At 38.8% G+C, this 21,734-nt stretch overlaps 2 protein-coding genes across 5 annotated transcripts in view; one reads left to right on the forward strand and one right to left on the reverse strand.

Moving 5' to 3' along the window:
- Window positions 1–21,670, reverse strand: part of LOC114154655 (multiple C2 and transmembrane domain-containing protein 1) — a 151,086-nt gene extending 129,416 nt beyond the window's left edge. For all 3 annotated transcript variants that reach the window (XM_028033956.1, XM_028033957.1, XM_028033955.1), the window contains exon 1: window positions 14,144–21,670. In XM_028033956.1, the coding sequence (XP_027889757.1) occupies window positions 14,144–14,662 (519 nt within the window). In that variant the 5' untranslated portion in view covers window positions 14,663–21,670. The remainder of the gene's footprint in view (window positions 1–14,143) is intronic.
- Window positions 379–1,985, forward strand: LOC114154659 (uncharacterized). Of its 2 annotated transcripts, XM_028033961.1 has the most exons (3): window positions 379–511; window positions 698–805; window positions 1,038–1,985. In XM_028033961.1, the coding sequence occupies exons 2-3, from the start codon at window positions 759–761 to the stop codon at window positions 1,870–1,872; spliced, it is 882 nt and encodes a 293-aa protein (XP_027889762.1). In that variant the 5' UTR covers window positions 379–511; window positions 698–758; the 3' UTR covers window positions 1,873–1,985. The 2 variants fall into 2 exon arrangements, with proteins under 2 accessions (XP_027889762.1, XP_027889763.1); XM_028033962.1 differs by lacking the exon at window positions 698–805 and having other exon boundaries at window positions 409–511.
- Window positions 21,671–21,734: the final 64 nt, after the last annotated feature.

Consider the following 21,734-nt stretch of genomic DNA (forward strand, 5'->3'; position numbering starts at 1 on the left):
ACAATTTTTGTAGTTTTCAGATTTATTTTTATTTATTTTTTGTTATTGCTCAATCTGTAGATATGAGCAAGTTTAGGTGAGTATATTAACACACACCTTTGTTACATGAATGGCATGTTCTCCCCTTTTTCCCATTATGAAAAGTGGCTAGGAGCATTTTTCTCTACATCTCATCACATTAGCATGTTAGTGAAACAGGATGCTGTGGGTCACTAATTAAAGGATCTAGAAACTCTAATGTAATTTTAAAAAATGCTTGTATCACATTTATTTTTATAGGAATTGTGAGGGGCTACCAGGAAACAAAATAAAATATTTTCAAAACATGGATCCAGTGCATGTTTTGATTCAAGATGGAACTGGACCATACTCCATGGCAACAAAGTCTTACAGAACATGTGACTTTTAAAATTGGTGATTTTAAACATATACAAAAGAAAAGAAAACTTACAGTTTAGACTACAACTACAAAAAGGAGAGGGAGAGAAATTAAGCCTTCTAGCTAACAGTGGTAAGTAACTATGCTTCATAAAAATGTAATTAATTATACATTGTAACTGAGCTTGGACAATGGTAAAGAGCAAGACCAATAGAGCCTTGACAATACATTTGCTTTCCTATTTATGTGTCATTAACAATAAAAATAAATGTGATCTTAATGACAACTCAATGTTGGCTCTAATGTGTTATATTATAGCCTCCATGTATGAAAAACAATCTAACTTTTCACGCGGAACTGGAGACGAGAACATTTCCTGATGGCAGCATCTAGAAGAAAGACAGGCCCCGCTGCCTCTCGTTTCAGGTGCAGCTTTTCCTAAAAAAAATTATATTTTCCTTACTGTTTGGTGGTTGCAACTTTTTGTGTTGTGCTATTTCTTTGCATAATGTTTTCACCTTGTGATTTTATTTGAATCAGGCTCAAATGTTTTTATTAGAATTTGTATAAAGATCACCAAAAAAAATGCATGTATCAATGTACGGTAATCCGCTGTGTCTCTGTATAGCCAATTAATTCACTTTTTCTGACTGATCAGGTCAAGACAGCAGGCAGCAAGTGACAGGAGATTCTGTATCGTATGGATCAACAGAATGGTGAATAAACAGGTGGAGAAGAAAATCGCTGAACTGCAAGAAGAGATTCTTCTCATGTATCTCGAGCTGAGAGTGCAGATGGCAGCCAAGCTAAATGAGCATTTGGGAGAAGCAGTGGTGACGCAAAGCAGAGAAATCCCTGAATCTAATTGGTCATCTGATACAGAAGAGATGGAAACAATGCAGCCTGCAGATGAAGAAGGTGAAGACAAATCACAGAGCGATAGTGACTATCCAACACACTCATCACCAGAACCAGATCAAGGCTTCAGGAAGACTTTAAGCACATTCAGTGAATGCGATTTGGTGGATACAGATATCAGAGATACAGACATCAAGCACTTTCCCGGCAATGATCACAGTACGTCACAAGAGGCCCAACGTGAGCCGATTTCGCCATCAGGTGACCCCGCTGTCTGTGGCAGCTGCAAGCTGATGAAGAAATCAGAGGAGAAAAAATGCCCCCACAATCCCTCCCAAATGTTAACAGGCAGAGAGGAGGAAAGCAACGAGGACAAAGCAAAAGTGGAGCAGGATGCACTGATGAAGGCGCAGTGGAAGGAGTGGCTGGACAAGCAGGAAATGAAAGAAAGGAAGAGGCATGAAGAGAGAAATGTTCAACAAAAAGTGATGAGATCTAGTTCATCAGATAAACAAATGACAAAAGCAAAAAAATCTGGACAAATAGGCACTATGAAGAAAATCAAAACATACATCAGTGAATTTTTTAATCCTTCTGAAAAGAGAAAGTGGGATATGCTTTACGAGGAGGACTGACCCTCAACTCCTCAAGGATTAGTTTGTTGTCTCAATGTCACGCTGTACATGAAGGCTCAAACTACAGAACATAAACAGTTACTCAATAAACAATAAACACAGTCTGCAGCATGCCATTTTGTCAGTGCTTCAGAGAACAATAAAGTAAATTAATACATGAGGTGAGCTGAGGTAAAGTTAACTACAAACATGGTTTCTTTTACCTTCCAAACACTGCCAGATATTGAACACACAACAAGGGGGCACCATGATGCATAATATTAAAAATAATGTAAGTTACATACTGAAAATGATTTTTGTTACATACTTATTTTCAGGTAAAAGGACAGGTAATGCGGCCCACAGTGATACTGTCACAGACACTATCACTAATAACCCTGTAACTTGTTCCTGTGCAGTGCAAAAGTTTTATTTTTGTAAAATTATTTTCTATTACGTCTGAATTGGTTTGGTTTTTGGTGACTAGTCAAACATCAACTGTACTATTCTACACAGAGCAGAAATAGATGTAGATATATTTTAAGAGTTATACCATCATTCTACAAGTAAATGGTATATATATATATATATATATATATATATATATATATATATATATATATATATATATGCACACACAAACGTAGTCAGTGTGGATCCTTGCTTGGTTGTCTATGAGTTGACACAGGAGGGGATCTCATGCAGGGACGCTGTTCATGCAAAACCCACCAGTCCTTCCAAGCACCGATCAAGCAATAAAATGTGCTGTTCCATAACTAAATGTTCATACCTACCTCCTACTCTCCGCTAGAAAACAGTTGGTGCAGCGCAAATGCTTTTCAAAATGAAATCAAAAGATTACACATGAGAACTGTTCTCACTTGGCAAACATCTAAGGCAGAAATGAAGATCAAAGCTTTTAGACGCCTACATTAATATTCATTTATCAGAGGAAAATAGAGGCTCAGACCACATTCGTCAGAAAGCATCCAAAGCTCTTCAAAACTTCAGAAAATGGCAACGGCAAACTCCAACCATGTCCAGAATGATCAATATTATTAAATTATAATTAACGTGTTTTTTTTTTGTTTTTTTAATGTCATACAACATTCGTTTTCTCACATATTCTAAGTCAGTCTTGAGTGGTCTGTCACAATGGGGCCAATCAATATTTTATTTGGTCATTTAGAATCACTAACCATTAAATATACAAGAAGGCATGCTAAATGTTATGTTTTCTGCTACATGAAGTTCTAAATTTATCTGACCATATGTTTAAAACAGGTTTGTCTCTCAGAAGTTTTGTTGCAAATTTCAAGTAGGAATTCTTTCCTTTGACACTGACTTTCTTCTTGCCCTTCATCCTTAGTGCTAGAGTGCAGAACTGGCCTTCATGCTGCTGTCTGTTCACTAATGTTCATTAAATTAAGGCCTTAACAGAACAGATGTATTCATACTGAGATCAAATAGCATGCATATAGAAATTTGTGCAGATAGTAGACTGGACTGGATTTTATTTAAGAGTGTCAGATCGAAATGAGCTTAATACAAATGCACACCACACTTTTGAGATTATTTATTTAGAAAAATGTGAAAACCATGTGTAGTTTTCCTTCCACTCCACCAGCATGTTTGTACTACTTTGAGTTGGTCTATTACACTAAATCTAAAGCATTGTAATTGTTGGCAAATTAGGTCATTATTTGTTGTGAAGGCAAGAGAAAGTCAGTAATCATATTTCAAAGGAAACACTGGAAAGGATTCATAGCAAACTTTGGCACATTTTATTATGTGCCAAAGTGCTTACAGCAGGACAGTCTCATCTCTCTTTGAAGATTTTTGCCAGCAGGTGGCACCAGGTCTCTTCCAAGGTGCATCACAAGAAATGCTTCACATCAAAAGTACCAATAGAAACACCATTCTGCAGATACTGTACTGAATTACTTGCTATTTCATAGCACTTTGTAAAAGAGATGACGTAGAAGTATGGAACCAAACCATTAAATAAAACCAGAACCTCAAAGAGGTGACGGTCTTAAAAACACACTCACTAAAACAACATGCACTGCACACACACTAAGTGTCAGATACACCTGAGATATACTGTAGGTGTAAGTTATCTTGTAAATGTACACGATTTCCAACTCCTGTAGTCAAACCTAACATGAGAAAATAAGAAGGTTTATTATGGTGCAAGTGGTGAGCTACTTGAAACTGTAAATACAAAAACTGCTGGACTAGTTTAATCAAAATTATATTTGAACAACACCCATTCGTGTGTTGAGGTGATGGCACAGTTAGAGATCTCACAACCCACTTTTCTATCAGAGCACTACAAAGAAAACAACAAAACAAAACTCATCCATTCCTTGGATAAAATGTTCCATCTGACTTTTTGCTTATTTTTCTAACAGGTTGCCATTTTACTAGACTCTAGGTTAAAGACGTATTAGAATGAACAAAAGTGGTAAACTGCTGCCATAGCTTAAATAGTTTCGATTTAGAACCGATTTAAATTTTTATAGGACATCAAATTAAAAAAAAAAAAAAACTGACAGAGAAAAATGTGAGTAGCTGTCAGGGAAGCTGTGGGTAGCCTAATAAAAACACTAAGGAAGAGTTTCACCTGTGTACAAGTGGCCTCAGCACCTTTTGTCAGTCAAATATTACCATTAGAGTTATCTTATTAAAAAAAACTACAACGTTTAAAAAGTGCATGTCTTTACAAGTACGTGATGTGTGTAATCAAAGTGGGTGGTTCCCTGCTTTGATTTCCCTCTGTAAAACATTACTGCATGGTTATTTGCAGTAACCATGCAGTAATTATGACTGCTCTGCATGCACAGCTATATGTACTGTAATGCAAAGGTAGTCAGACCTCAAAAACTTGCAGGAAAGTGAGCTGTCAGGATGGAGGATTCTTTCTGCACTGAGTGAATCTGTCCTCCTGCATGCTTCTGTCAATGTTCTCGTCTGGGCAAGAACTTAGCATTTATTAGGCTAAAAGACTTTGCAAGACAAGGCTCTCTGGCTCCACACACCAATCAACCTTTAATATGAGTATTCATTCCCAGTTAATTCAAATCCTCTTAATCCTACTACTCTTTTTTTTTTTTTTACAAACCTTTTTACACATAAGTAGTTCTGGTGCTTTTATTGAAGATTTGTTCCCACTGGAAGCATTTCTATAAACGCTAAAAAATATATTCACCCAATAGTTATCCAAAATTCTCTTTACTAGTATGTTTGAGTACTTCCAATTTGGCTGTTCAATCAGGACTTTTAGAAATGAATGAAAACACTCCAACATTAATGACTCGAGTTTTACTTTTAGCTACTATATGACTAGCACAAGCTTGTACACGCTATAATTCATATTATTTTTATTATAAAACTTATAGTAAACTGACTATAGGGAGGTATTCCAGGGGTCAGCAACCCGCGGCTCTTTAGCGCTGCCCTAGTGGCTCTCTGGAGCTTTTTCAAAAATGTTTGAAAATGGAAAAAGATGGGGGTGGGAAACATTTTTTTGTTTTAATATGGTTTCTGTAGGAGGACAAACACGACACGATCATTCTTAACGTTTTCCAATGCTACGAAAATGTGTAGAATAAATATTAAATTTCAACATTTCTGTCAACAAAGATTTGCCTCATAGCCTGTGACATGTTTCCTTCAGCTGGGAGGGGCGCGAGGCAGGTGGCTGCTGTAAACAAACAGACGGGTGTGTGGTGGGCCATGGAGAGCAAAGGGGAAAAGAGAAAAATAGTCGAGGAGAGATTCTACAACTCTTGTATTTTACATGCATTTTATTGCACTCCGTTTGTTGCCCAGATAAGGGGCACGTTAAGCACGTTCTGTTTTGTTTTTTTTCGATCACACACTTTACGGTGATTATGTACAAAGCGATCGTCGTTGTGCAAACTGCATTGTGGAGCAGGTTTTTCGAGTTCCAAAAGGAAAAAAATGATCCTTTCCCTGTCGATCTTCATAATAAAAAGGACATCAAAAATCAGATTTCGTTATTGCATTTCTTTAATTTTATCAAGTCAACGAAATACAATACATTAATATTGTAACGGAAGGTAAACTTAAAGCACCATTGTACAACAGAGTAGTCACATGATGCCTCATTCCATCCAGGACGCACAGCAGGGAAAATAAACATTTAATCATGGATGCTAATTATGTATACACTTAGTCATTTTGATAATAGGCTAATATAAACACTTAAAGCTTTTGCCTTCATTATAAACCTTATGTAAGGCTTTTAATTTTTTGCGGCTCCAGACAGATTTGTTTTTTTGGTCCAGAATGGCTCTTTCAACAGGTTGGGTTGCCGACCCCTGGCCTGTACTGAGGACGATTTTTGCCTTTTGAAACTCAAGTCATTGTTAAAAAAAGTGCTGCTAGACATTAAAAGGTTGTTTTCTTTATAGGTCTCTCAAAAAGACAGAAAATACCCATTAATCAAGAAGATTTCAATGACGCAAGTCAAAGATCTACACTATAAGTGAAAACATTTTCCAGGGTAGTCGTAGGTACTGTCCCGATCTTAAAAACGTACATGTGTAGCAGTGCAGGGGAGCAGAAGCACTCCTTCTGTCCTCCTCTGCCACCATTATCCCCAAACAGATCAGATGCAGGCCTGCAGCAAACATGGAATAAATAAATAAATAAATAAAAACAGGCCTTCCTGAGCGGTATATTTAGCTCAGCTCAGTGATGATGGAAAACATTTTTTTCCCACCAATGTTAAAAACCACCAGCTGTCTAGGTTGCAGCCTATTTGCCTAATGATCACGTATGTTTGATAAGCCAGGGGTTTAGCTAAAGTCAGATCAAGTAAAATCAGACGGAATAATCCAGTCAGTTTTATAACAGCTCTGTCTTACTTTCTGGAGTAAAGCTTCACCATGTGCTGGGCCAGCAATACAGAGAAAACGTGACAAAAAGAGGTACATTTTTACTCTACATAAAGATTTTATTGATCAACATTTGTTAAATGTCACTTTTTTTTTTTTTTTACATCCATCTCAATCAAACTTTGCATTAAATTCCATTCATCAGCTCCAAACGAAAGCAAGCTTCATTTAGATTGGTAACTTGGCATCAGATCAAATGAAAGTAAAACAGCTAATTTAAAATTCTTGAGTGCTCTGTCACAATGGGACCCATCAATATTTAATTTGGTCATTTATGATAAGGACTAGGAATACACCATGCATTAAAAATACAGCACTGGGAAGGCAGGCAAAATGTTTGGACATTCAGAATGTTACACACACTTAGAAATGATCTTTATGGCCAATTCCAACGTTGGTGATTGAACAACCTTTCAACCAACAATACTACAATACTAGTAGTTGAAATGTTTGTTTGCAACTACTGCTACCAGGGCAGAGAGAGGTTCACTGCAGGGAAGCTCTTTTGCATTTGGTATCCACTCACCACTGCGGAAGTGAGGCCAACATTGAGTTGCAATTCAACTTTGTCTGATTAGCATGAAGAGCAGTAAAACATCCCTGGGCCTTTCCTCAACATGCGTTAGATTCAGAATCAGTAGCCATAGCCTACTGGGGGAGGCATTACTGTTATGTCTGTCTAGTTTTCCTTTCATTTTCATTACCCAGTGCATCTATGAATGCTCACATTTGCTCCACTTCTAATTCTTGTTATTAATAGCTAGAGAGAGGAGGAACCAGAAATCTGCACACAGACAATGTTCACTCAAAGCTAGAGTGCACTTTTCCTTCTTGGCCAAAACATGCCAGATTTTCAACAAATTTCAAACTGGTGGCATTTTGATTGTTTTGTACTTTGTCTGCCATCTTTGCACATGCTGATCCAATGTTTTGCATCTGACTGATGAGTCACTGATGTCATGTCTGGTGGATTTGGGGCTGGACCAAAATGCAGACAACTGAGAGGCATCTTCATTGAGTCTATGTTTTAATGAAGAATTAAGAAAAACTTACAGAGAATCAAACTGCAGAAAGGCAAGGCAACTAGGAGGCTACAAGAAGAAACCAGGAGGATCCAGTGAGGAGTGACAGGAGGAAAAGAGCTTATATACAGGAAGAGTGACCGCTGGAACAAAAGCTGATTGGCTAATAGGTTGCAGGTGTGAGGTGAGAGAAAGGTAGCCGGAGAAGGAAGAAAGAGAATAGCACCAGGGAGCAACGGAGAACAAAAAGGGGAATTATCTAACTATAAAAACAACCAACACAAGGAATAAATTAACTAAACTAACTAAGAGCAGTCCAAGAAGAGTAAAACATGACAAGACTGATCAGGTAGAAATAAAAATAATTGGACTAACAGAAGTAAACATGGATGAAGGAAAATAATGAAAATAAAAAATCAATACAGGCAAATAACAGAATCAAAGAGCCCAAACAAAACGGGATGTGATAATTGATGAATATCCCAGGTGGGAAGATAGGATTAAAAGCAAAGTTGTTAAATCCATTGCTTCATATTTTGATCCAGAAGGCTGATTCATTTACTTGTTTTCTCTATTCTCTCATTTACAGTCATCACCATGCAGATATTCACTGGATGTCACTGTGTTCATACAGAAGTGGAAAGAGTTTATTTGTGGAATAATACTGTGGCACCCTCTAGAGATTAACCACTTAAGAATTATGTTTCCAATTCCCAATCTCCAGCTTTTTAAAATCGTTGGCCTTTATAGTAAAACCAATTTTAACATGTTCCATAACAGACTCAGATTGAAAGTTAAAAGAGTTTTTATTCCGGTAACGTCCCAACTTAATTTTATATTTTTGTCTGCAACGCCATATTTTTACATGTGCTGGAGAGCATTTAAGGCATTATGTGACAAAACCATCTTAGACAGCAGAGAACAAAGCTTGAGGGCCACATACTGGCACAGAGCACGGTTCATATACTACTGACTGGGTGTTTTGAATTTGTCCTACAGTTCTTAAAGGGGACAAATGTCATTTCCAAACAAGCAAACAATGCAATCAGTGGAAAGGAGAAGTGAAACCAGATTGGGAGGCAATGTGGGTAAGGGTATTCCCAAAGATACGTTGAGAGGTGATGGATGGAAGAACATGGATTTTTTTTGTCGTTTTTCTGACCTGGTCAGTTTGCTGTGCAAGCACTTTAAACTTTGCAGCCAGACTGAAAAGTGTTTATTTAGCCTTTATGAGATGTTACTGACCAGCTAATTTATAATAATGTCACAATAATCTGAACAAATAAACAATACAAAAAAAGGTTTCATGACCTGTTTAAAAATATACTGAAACTGAAAATGTTCTAAAAGAAATCAATCAAAAAGGTAGAAGGAACAAAGCATAAGAAGAAGAAACACCTCAGAAGAAATGAACTCATAACAGTAACACATACTATACTGAACATGGCAAGACATATACATAAATGGACAACAAAGAAATGATCACAAACACAAAAGAAAAGCAAAACCCAAACACTCAGTGACGGGGTGCCATGGCTTCCCAAACAGCTAACTTTCTTTCCTACAAGCAAGAGAAGCAAGAGTGACTGCAGCGCACTGAAGCAGGTATGGGAAGGACAGAGAGCTCAGATATGAACAGCCACAAATACATCACTCTCCAAAATTTTCTCTCTCATTCAACATATCTGGCATTTGACATTAAAAAAAACTTTAAACTGGAGTGGTATGAATGAAAAATACAGAAAGGTTTTCAAACGTTTTTTATGGATTTGGTAACCAGTCTTCCTCTAAAGTTTCATCAAAGCAATACAAAAATGAGAGCTACTAAGACAATATCTGAGCAGAGACCTGGATAAAGCACATTGAAGGCAGCACATTATCAAACCATGAACAACTAAACTAACAGTTCAGCTGTTAAGACAAAACTTGGTTTTATTTCAATCAACCAAACAATCAATTTTATCTATGAAGCATCCTCCATGTTGGATCCAGCTCGCTGGAAATACATAATAAAGGGCATTTCTGAACTGGGTTTGAATCGTCCAGGGTCACAGTCTGCAGGTACAAATACCAGAGTTGTGAAGTAAAATGAAACTGGTTTGATACTCCTTTTTACTCCCCACTTTGTTAGAGAGCTGGTGGATATTAAAAGCAATGTACTTTCATCTTTTCTTCACTTCCTTGGACTAACTGGGGGATTCATTGTTCTTATTCTTTGCTTAATTGCTTAATAAAATAAGAATCAAAATGCATTTTGATTTGTGTTTGATTGACTCAGTGTTTCACCTTAGCTAAAATTTATTTATTTCCTTAACACAGCTCAAAGATATTAGTATTATTAATCAATTATCTTCTCTACCTAAGTGAGCATAAGGAAATAATGATAGAACATGTTAAATATATATATAAAAAAATATGAATTACTTGTTAATGCTACTTAAAAAACAATTTGTGCATCTTTAGGTGATGAAGATGCAAGCTGATTCATAGCATTAATGGCCACTGTACTCACAAAATTGTATCCATTAAACATGATACAGAAAATGTTAAATCGCAGGAAAAGAAACACCAGTCACATGTCTTTTACATCGGATATATTTAGCAGTAAGCATTGTAAAGTCTCTGACACAAAAACCTACTTTCCAGGTTGGAGTGATAAATATTTCAAAAGACTGAAAATGAGCTGAGCAGAAAAAAGTAAACGGAAGAGCAAGACGGCATGACTGAGAGGAAGTGGAAGAGCGCCGCATCTTAGATCGACAGTCTAAAAAGTAGAGGGGGAGATTTATCCTAGTTTTCATCAAGAAATAAAACGAGTGTTAAGCTCAAGATGGAAGCTTTTCTGGTAACAGACAGAGGCCGAATAGCGTGCTGTGAACCTTGATCAGTTTTATCTAACTTTGATTTTTTAGGCTGTAATGAGAAACACCACACATAGGAATTATGTCCACATTATTTCAAAACAACCATTTCATTTCCATAGATTTTGTTCAAACTTGACTCATTGATCACACAATTGTAAGTCAAATATCACAGCTCCAAGATGGACAGGCCAGTTGGTGACATACGGTTTGTCATGAAAACAAAAAGCCCACATGTTGGTCCCTGAAAAGCTATCTGAGCAATTTTGTCTAAATGACACCCATACAACTGTGTACCACTGTTTCAAACAAACATGATAATCATGAAAGATGATTCATAGGAGTTTCTTTTCTCAGCATTATTTGGAATATATCCTATTGTAAAAAGCCAATACTGCCTAGCCAGAAGACCTGCACAATATACTGAATTGCAGTCTTCATTAAAATATTTGTGATAAAAAGAAAAAAAAATGTTTTAAGGATGATTTGTGTATCACTGCAAAGAACTGCTTGGATGCTAATTCAGCAGCACCCATTCACCTTCTTGTTGTCAGTAGCGTTTGCCGAGCGGATGAACTCTCATTGCTCTTGATGCTCAGCTTGTGGGTGTGCAGATGTAAAAGTTCATAGAGTGATGCTAAAAGGTGATGATAGAAAAGCAAAGTGAGAAACATGTGGGTTAATACCAGCCTCTATCATCATACCATTGTTCATGTCTTCTACTGCAAAATCCCAATCTTTTTTTGTTTTGTTCTCGTTGTTCTTGACATTTGTCCAACAAATCGCAGAACAATTTCACGACTTACTATAAACAAAAGGTGTAAACTATACAGCAGGTCATTGGCTTTTTTTGTAATTAGCTGAAAAATAAAGCTTCTGCTTTGCTGTTGATAGTGGTCTTGGTTAAAGTATTGACGCTCCTATTTATATATAATTTTCATATAATGTCTTTCTGTTTAGAATGTCTGAACATGAATTTTCCTGGGTGTATACCACCTCTTGCTCAATGATGTGTGTAAATAGGCACCAATCACCCACTCTGTAAAATGCCAGACCTCGAAGTCCCACTGGACAAAAGCACAAGCCCCCCGCTGACCGGCGGTCAGCCAGGAAGCCTACAGCAATATTTTTATAGTATGAGCCCAAAATGAGTGGATGGAAATGTGTTGTGATTGGCATAACGTGCTAGGTGAGGTAGGATAATGACTGACAGAGTATACTGTGCAGAGGCTGAGGTCATTGCTATGCAAACCAAACTTTTCAACAAATGCAAAAACATGGCAAATGGTTTCCTCAATAAATGCTAACTTATATTATCTATATATATTATATGGATTTTACCTGTTTAAACATGCAAACTAAGGGGAGAGAAAGGGGATGGATTTTTTTTTTTTTTTTTTACAAAAGAGCTTTGTTTTTCAGGCGTTTCACTTCCCTGTTATGCTTTGCTGATGCCTCCGCACACATAGTAAATATCCTTTGCACTGTAAATCCCACAAGCGGAATGACTTGGTTTTTTATTTATTTTTTTGCTTTTTTTTTTTTTACTGCATTGATTCAATTAATAAATTGCTTTCAGAGCTTGGAACCAAACATTTTTCATAGCTCACCATTTAAATCAAATATTTAAATGACGTTTTGCTCATGCTCAACAGTTTGTATTTTATTTATGACATTTCAGAGCCCTGCAAACACAGTCACACCCCTTACACATTTGTGCATTTTGTTGAGTCACAACTACAAACAGATTAATTATAGATTTAAGTGGGTTTTTTTAAGAGGAAAGTAAATAAAAATAGTTCAATTAAAAAAGGTGGTTTGCATTTGAATTCACTTCAATTTGCTTAGTTACCTCTCAATAAAAGATAATCTGCAACCGATGTAGTGTAATAATTCACTTACTCTTTTAATGTACTGCAGCTGTAATGTGGTCTCGGGTGTAAAACCCAAAACATCTTAATCCTATAATACACTAAGCAGCGCCTCTCATCTGATCTCCTCTCCTTCTCTTTTCATTCCCGTTCCATCTCATAATTCCTCATCCCCTTTACTACAAACACATTTAGTGCCTGATGCTGGTCATTCAATCTGACAAGAAATGACCACATCTCTGTTGCAATGATGCAACGTCGCTGTGTTTACAACGCGTTTGCCACTGCAATGCTCCTTCACAGCATGCGGAAAATCAAACAAATGACCAACAAAAGCTGGGATAAAAATGGCAACCAGAGTACCATGAGAACCGAGTGCTAAAACTTCATCATGTCTCGCCAGATCCGTGTGTGTTATGTAACTGTAAACTGCAAAAAACAGATCAGCTCCAATGATGCCAATAATACTTGCCTTCTTATCCCTCTTCAACTTGGTACTCTGCACTTTCCTTTTAAATTTATTGGCTCTAGTCGGCCCTAGCCAATTGCACTGAGGAGAGTACTTAAAATCTAAATCATTTTTAGACAGAACTCTGGATGGTGTTCAGAGGCGAGTCGTGAAGCACTGAAAAGTGGCCAAATTAAAAGCCTTGCGATAGCCGACACCACTTAAACAGAACACACTCGTGTGTTTCCGCTCGTTCTCCAGCATTACACACCTGTATGTCCATTCATTTTTCTGTATTTTTTTGTATTCAACTCTAAACGCTATGGCAGGTCAGGCTGTCTGGTTAAGATAACCTAACACTTGTCTCTCACTATCCTCATCGTATTGTCTGCATTTTCTAGCCTAAATCATAGAGAATCATGCGAAAGTAATCATACCCCTTGAATATTTACATTAATGTTTTCTGATCTACACCATTCCATTGTAGCTCTGCCTCTATGTTTGGGTTGTTATCTAACAGGTTTTCATCCAGGAGAAGACTGTATTTATCTCTGTGAATACTTTGGGATTTTTGGAGCACACTGACTCAGAGTTAAGCGATGTTGGGAACTCGACCTCGGTCAAATTGCAAAGGTAAGAAAAGCTAATGATCTGTGAGCATCCTGTCTTGTTTCTGTCTCCAACCCAAAAATCCTGTGACACTAGATGACACAGTGTCCACTACAGTGAAGGACAAGGCGTTGGAGAGCTAAAGGACACAGCACTGTCTGTTTAGAAATAGTTGATCATGAAGTGATTGCTGTGTTAAATTCACAAATGGAGGCAACACAAGATGCAGGAGGTCCTTTGCTGTTGAAGGGGATGGAACTGACTGTAGCTCACTCGTTCAGCCAATACAGACCGACCCGAGACACGCTAGAATGGAGTGAAAAAAAAAAAAATCAATGAGCGCATCACATGACAGTCAGGGGAAAGGCTGCTGCCCCATTATCATTATCATCATTATCATCATCATCATCGTCAAACTTGTCTCCTTTCCTCAACATCCAGCTAAATTAGGTCCAGCCAAGCTCATTTTGGGGCTTTGATCTGCATCATAGCCTCACACGGCTGCAGTATATGACTTGTTTTACACGATTGTGTTACTGCATCGCTTGTTACTCACAGAATCACTTGCGTTTTTACGCAGATGCTCTTCTTCTCCTCCGGGCTCCGCGGCGGGATCCACCACCAGCTTCTCGAAGCACGACGAACCGAGAGAGGAGCTCTTCAGCTGATACATCATCAGCTGGGACACGGGGAGTTTGGGGCTCCCGTGGGCCGTCAGCTCCGGTTTGCTGCCTGTCCCCAGAGCCTGACAGTCGGAGCTCATCTCTGAGGTCGCGTCGCCTCCGCCAGCGGCGAGCTTGTCTCCTTCAAAAGGCGCCGGAGTGGAGCAGCATAAGTTCGGCTGCGATGACGAAAACACCCGGTCCAGCTGTTTCTTTTTCCTCTTGAACATCCACAAGCCGGACTCCTTCTTGGTGCCCTCCGCGCCACCTCCGGCTCCGCGGCGCTCCGAGCCCAGCTTCGGACTGAGCCACGGCTTGGTTTTCTCCTGGAAATTCTTCCACATCCTCCGCTGGTAGGACATGGACTCCTGGCCCCGGCCGGAGCCTCCGGGTTTTGGTGATTTTTGCTCCATGGTGCCAGTGCAGCAGCCACCCAGCCTGAGCACAGTCTGTAGCTGGGTCGGACGGGTGTCACAGCCGGGTTGCTGCTGCTGCTGCTGCTTGTGTGCGCTTCAGCCGATAATCAGTTTAGAGCGCCGAGAAGGAGACGCACGCCGTGATGATGAAGTGGCTGCCAGTCCAACGGGGAACCTTGCAGAAAAACTATGCAGACTTTGTAAATTATGTCACACAGCAGCTATAAAAGCAACAAATAGGCTATTTCAATCTATATACAAGTTATCTCCTCGGTTGTAAAGTTATAAAAGCACTACAGGATTTTTTTTTTTTTTAAACCTGTCTGCGTTTGGCTATGGGTTTCTCTCTCCTCTCTCCCTAGTGTTTAATCAGAGTTAGACCAGTTTGCTTAATTGTTGTATTCAAATATAGGCGGTGCGCCTCCCTCTGGCCAAACCTCTTGACTTGGTCATCTGTATACTGGCGATTTTGAAACACAGCCCCTAATACCTTGTGGAGAAGCTTTTGATTTACTTTTAAGAACCTTCATCATTCCTTCCTCTTGAACGTTTGACACACACCAGATGAATAGTGGTGAATGCTTTTGTTTACCTAAAAAAAAAAATCTAAATCTTGCTGAAGTTTTCTACATTTTGTCACAGGAATAAAAAAAAAATTGTGGGATTTTGTGGTCAACACAAAGTAGTGCAGTTTTAAAGTGGAAGTGAAATGATAGATCATCTTTAAAATTTATAAAAATAGGGGGGAAAAAAGAGGAAATCTGAAAGGTGTGGCATGTCTTTGTACTCAGCCAACCCCTTAATCTAAACCTGCCACTCTGGCTGTCCGTTTTTGCATTTACATTAAGTAGACCCCAGTATTTGCAGTCTCTTGCTAACTACGTTTAGCTTTTCCACACCTGCTAAAACAAAAAAGCTGGATCATGTTCGCTCTTTAGCAGAATAAAAGACACCAAAAGCAGAAAGAACTAACACATTGCAGCAAGAAAGCGCAGAGAACCCATTGGAGGGGCCCAGATAAATACTGAATGAAATGAATGTTAATACAAGTATCAACTGGATCATTATTTGGCTCTTCCTCAATAAGAAGATCCAAATATATTACCACCTGCCTGCTGTGTTTCTTGGTCTTCATGTTGCTGTTTGTCCACTAATGTGAAAAGCTTTATACAGAGATTAAATTACACACAGGTGGACTCTATAAATTAGTTGACTCCTGGTTGCACTGGATTGTGAAGTTTTATAATGAAGGGGGCAAGATACAAATTAAGCCTTCTTACTGCTTTTTCTTCCATTATGTGTTGCTTTTTCTTGCTCTACCACATAAAATCCAAAGACGGATGGGTATTTTTGCAAGCCACTATGCACAGCAGAGTGTGATACTCGTCCTATTTAATGTCATATCGTTTTTTTGTGCACATTAGCCAAGTCTGGATGGGATATTTTTTTCCACCACCAATTAGGTCAAGCTTCAGCGAATGTTATCAGCCCACGAGCAGCACCGGTAACCAGGCGGAGCTGAGCGGCCTCGTCTCCTTTGCTGATGTGTATAATAACTCATTACTTGATCCCCTCTGGCCTTCGTTTCAGTGCTGGCCTGTGTTGCCCCCTCACCAAACACCATGAACACAGAAATGAAACACAAAGAAATGAAAGCGTATTAATATCTAACCCTAGCATGAATGTACAAAAAAGGAGTCAGAGGAGAGCAGTTTATCCGCAGACCAAGTTCACAAAATGTTAATGCGTTTATCAAAGCCATGCGACCTTGGCCTCACCTGTAAGAGTGATGATGAAGGATGCCTTGTGCCTTGTTGAGGCAAACACAATAAACCCTCAACAGTGAGGCGATTTATAGCACTTCCAAACTCTGATATGGAGCAGACATTTTCCTTTAATGAGATGTCCTAGAGACTCTGGCATTAACATGGGAGGAGTAGTTGTTAGCTAGATTGTGAGTTTTTCCATTTCTTATTCTACAAATTAAAATGCTTTAATTACAAATTCAGACTTGCTTAGAACCCTCCTTTTAGCTAAGTAGATGGATTTGTGAGGAAGCGAGCCAAGATGCCCGTCAGCTGCCACAAACGTTTTCACTGAATCAGAATGGAAAACTGATGACTCGGCATTTGGATGGCTTCGCTGTCTAAAGATCTCAGTCGTCCTGATAAGAGGGTAATACACAGCTGCACCCACCTGCAGAACATTTACACAGATATCAAATCCTTGAAACGAGCCGTTTCCCTGACTACAACAGCTTGTAAAACTAGGAAACAGGACTGTTTGAAATTGAATCGACAGTATTTAATTCATACATTATTTTTCAGTTTCAGTCATCAGCAACAGTTCACAGTTTTTTGGTCCATTCTTCTTTTCAGAAATGAAAAATTCAAACCACATCAAATTAAAAATACAGGAAGCCAGAGTTGAACAAAAATAAACCATAACAAAAAAAGCCAGCCAGGAGACATAAGGAGACTATGGGAAAACCTGGGAAATAGCTGAAGGATCCAGTGAAGAGCAGCTGAGAAAGAGGTGCTAACGTACTGGGAGGTTGATTGCTGAAACAATTAACCTGGACTGATTGCAGGTGAGAGGGGAGAGAGTAGAGAGCAAACTGAGGAGAGAGAGAAAGAGCCACCAAGGGCGAGGGAGAGTATAGGGACTAGAAAATTAATCTAATAGTAAAACAAATTAAACATACAGTAGTTAAACTAGAGTAACTAAGAGTAACTAGACACTAGAAATAAACATAACAAACTAGAATCACTAAGAAAGACCTGACTAAAGAAAGCAAGAACAAGACTGATCCAACCAAAATAAGAAACTAACACAAAATCATAACGAAACTAGAATCAAATCAAGCTACAAAATAATAAAAGCTCCTAAAATTATGATTCAAAACAGGCAATTTAAAAATAATAATTTTCTGTTATTAAAAATTCGGAGTAATTGCAGCTGTCGTAATTGGAGATTTCCTTTTTTTTTTTTTAAAAACCACTTTGTTCACATAAGTCACCAATTTAGTTTTCAGATCCATCTGCGTTCTAAATTAGATGAGCCCCACTTGTCCACGGATGATTGTTAGGAAATAAGGTTGGAGACCTTGTGGACAGTGTTGTAAATCACAGTGATAAAGTTTAACTTTAATCCACTGTAGCTACAGGAACAGTGACACAAGCGTGAGCCGGGACATAAAGACAACCTGAGAGCAGGAAAGCCTGCGTCTCGTTCCATCTTCATTATTCTTCCTCGTTGAATTGAACCATGAGAGGATGGCTTTTCTTCTTAAATGAGTTTTAGTCAACAGTTTGTCTTGATTTGCAACACATGCGTTTCATCATTTTGTTGCCAAAAACACAAAACCTTTCAAATGCGACAATTGCTTTTCTGTTTACGTCCCGATGCCTGGAGGAAGAGAGGGGCCGTGGAGCTTGACCAAGCTTTTCGGGATTAAAGAAGAGGCAGCAGCACGTCTGCAGACCCTGCACGGCTCCATCCAAGGCAGGTCACTTTCAAGCTGCTGGAGCAAAACCAGCCCGTCATCACACACATCTTCAAACAGCCATGCATGAAGGTACAGGCACAGACATTTTTTTTTTTTTTAGGTAAAAACACTTGGGCTCTAAAAAAACTGCATATCAACATCACTTGTCATGTGGGATTGGAATGATTGTTTTGTGCATCTTAGATAAAATCTTACATGTGCATCTTCTCTAATCTTCCTGTGTTTAATGTGCAGAGCACCAACACAGAGTCATGCCCACAACCCGCCAGCTGATTTGATTAGACCTGATGGGATGGTGAGGTGTCTGAAAAAAAAACAACAAAAAAAACAGCTTCATTCTCATCTGCTCCAGATGTATTGTCTGCATATGCGAAGCTCTAACAATCTCTCTCCAACCAGATAAATTAGTTCAAAGTGAAAATGTTTTTGACTAATAAATCAGGGTGTTTGGGAGTCATTTGTGTCTGGGAACATCATGCTGTGTTCTCATGAGTGCCTAAGTAGGAAAGCAAAAATTAAATATTCAGCTTTAACACTGCTTTTCAAATGGACCATTAACATGATTACAGGCTATCATTGTCTGGTATTACACAGAAGCCTTCAAGCTGATTAATTCTGCATGTGATGAACTAATAAACCCAGTTCAAATATCTTGTGAATGAACACAGTCAGGGCAAGCTCTTGCTCTTTAATGTAAAGTTAATTCAATTGTTTACAGAGTATTTCCTGACAGTCATTTGTCAGAAAATAGGTGTCATGACAAAACTCTGTTTTATTTCAGTCAAGCAAGCAATCAATCAATTTTATCCATGAGGCAACCTTCATGTTGGATCCAGCTCGCTGGAAACACATAAGGCATTTCTAAACTGGGTTTGAATCGTCCAGGGTCACAGTCAGCAGGTACAAATACCAGAGTTATGAAGGAAACTGAAACTTGTGGGATACTCCCTTTTACTCCCCTCTTTGTTAGAGAGCTGGTGGATATTGAAAGTGATGTACTTTCATCTTTTCTTCACTTCCCTAGACTAGCCGGGGGAGTCATACCTAAGTGTTTCACCTTAGGTAAGATTTATATATTTCCTTAACAGAAGCTATCAAAGTCATTTGATAACTTCTTTTCTAGCAAGACAGCAGCTAGCTTACACAAACGACCTATCTTGTTTTTATTATGAGAAAACATGGAAAACACTGTAAGATAACCTTGCAATATGGGTATCTATAAGGGTTTTAGGATATCTATCCTAAAACTTTGTAAAACAACAATTTTCACAGTAACTGTATTCAAACTGTCATGAAAATTGTAGAAATTCAACAGGAAAGTTGTGCTTTTCTTAATTAGGAACATTTGTGACAGGACCTAGTCGTGTTAAGATTAGTTCAATGGCTCTTAAACCAGAAAGAAGAAATGAGACTCACAGAATGAAGAAGCACTTTTAGGATCTTCTCAAGTTGTCAGTGACGGATTCAGAGTCTTAGGCAAGTTCATCGCAACAGCAGTAGTTGAAAAAATCCCCATCAGCAGAGGTACATGAGATTCATCCTAAAATGCAACAGGTTCTGGATTTTGTGGGGGTGTCATGGCTGACGTCGTTCTTCAGTGTTTGTGGAGGACAACACCTATAGTCAAGGGTGACCACAGAGGATGTTCAGGAAGAACTGTGCTTCTCAAAGGAGACTTTGATCGATTCTGGAACCTCAGAATTAGGAGGAGGAGCACTGTGGTTTTTATTGTGTGTTTTTTTTATTTTGTAGGTCTGCAGACTGCTTGCAGCCATGTCTCTTAAGGTATTTGACAGGGGGCAATCCAGTTCTTCTAACAAACAAAAACAAAAGCTGTGTCCACATTTTGGCACAAAGTCAAGTTTGTTTAGAGTGCAGAGTGGTCTCCAGGAGGGGGGACACTTGCCTCGGATCCTGTTGTGGTGTTGATGGACAGTGTTCATGGCATAATCCTGGAAAGAAGAACCTCAGAGTGTCATTTTGCAGTTAATATGGTTCCATTGGGAACTTCAAGCCACGACCATCGGTATCTGCTGGAATGTTCTACAGCTCGGCGTAGAGAGTCTAGAACGAGCTGCATTAAGTCTGGACCCATCGCTCTCCACTGAAGAAAGGTGGCCTGTCTCTCTCTGTTTCTTCTTCAAGAGGATGAAATCAAGTTTCCTGGTGTCATGTTCACATGAGATGGGACGATGAAGATGGGTAAACAGAACATGGCCACGCCCGCAGTGATGTGGCAGTTGTTCCAGTTTGTTGAGTTGAAGAAAGATCTGAATACAAAATAACTAAATAAAGCTCTCAATTTTAACTGCAGGTCTACGTTTTGAACCTTACCTCTGATCCTGAACTACGGATTGTGACGAGAATAAGATCCAACACACAAGCAACAGTAATGAGATTCCTCTCTAGGGTGGCTAGGCTCCGCCTCACAGATAGGAGCAGGAGCTTTGCTGTCTGGGGTTGAAAGGATCTGCAACCATCTGATGGATGGATGTAAAAAAGAAAAGAAAAACTAACCTTCCTTTCTCTGTTTTACATATGTTGATATCTCTTATACTATTTGGTAACCTCAAATAATATAATTTTTTTAATCCAATATAATTTCACGGAGATCTTGGTTTACACCTGAGCTGTGTTTTCAGCAGTGAGAGCCCAGGTTGAACCTTGTCAAACAAAACTGATCATCTATGGCCCAATAAAAGAAGCAGTAGAACTGATCTACTCCATTTAATGATCTTTTGCATGTTGCCCATAACAATTTAAGTGGGCTAGGGGCAAGTAGTGTTTGATTAACTGCACTGCTCAGTGCATGGATGTATTGTAATAGTGTGCAGGGAAATAATCCAAATTTGCTACCAGACATTTCAGTTATTAGCTGCAGATGTAATATACTGATATTACCACACACAGAGAGACTTGATAAACTGAGCGTTAAAGCCTATGCAAGAGTAATTATCTCATTAAAACAGGAATTGGAAAGAAGGAAGCTGTATTTCACTGCTGATAGTGGATCAGGCAGTTCAAGTCTATCTCTTCAACTTCATTCCAGTATATCTCAGAGGCTAAATATTGCATAAGAGTCTGTAAATGAATTGAAACTAAATTGGAAATTGATTATTTTTGTTGTGTTTGCTCTTTTTGTCAACTCGCGCTCTGTGAATTGGCAACATATTGTATTATTTAAGTGAAGCTACAGTGAGCTAAGTTGATTTTTTTTGTTGCCTGTCGGTGCCTTGTCTTAACTTTGTGTGCTTCATGATCATGTTTCCCTTCTGTTCACACCTTGCCTTCTCTCCCTCCCATCCTTCTGTTCTCATTTAGTTCTCTCCCACCAGCTGTTCTTGCTTTTCTCTCTATCATTCTCAGGTGTGATGGCAACGTCGACAAGCTGAGCGCTGACGTGAGCTCGGGGGAGCAGCAGATGATTAGATTGCTGGAGGAAATTGCAGGACTCAAAATAGGTGTTGGCGCACCGCTTCAAGAACTTTTAGTCCAAGGTGGGAGGAAAGAAAAATCCATGCTGAGTTTGGTGGATCTGACGTAAAGCAGCAGATTAATGAA

The sequence above is a fragment of the Xiphophorus couchianus genome, chromosome 12 (genome assembly GCF_001444195.1).
Source record: "Xiphophorus couchianus chromosome 12, X_couchianus-1.0, whole genome shotgun sequence".
In the NCBI taxonomy this organism is placed as follows: Eukaryota; Metazoa; Chordata; class Actinopteri; order Cyprinodontiformes; family Poeciliidae; genus Xiphophorus; species Xiphophorus couchianus.

Bases quoted from the DNA above. Each gene is read 5' to 3' on its own strand.
- LOC114154659 (XM_028033961.1), top strand. From the start codon at position 759: ATGGCAGCATCTAGAAGAAAGACAGGCCCCGCTGCCTCTCGTTTCAG. The intron at 806-1,037 runs GTGCAGCTTTTC...CTGACTGATCAG, and splicing joins CCCGCTGCCTCTCGTTTCAG to GTCAAGACAGCAGGCAGCAA.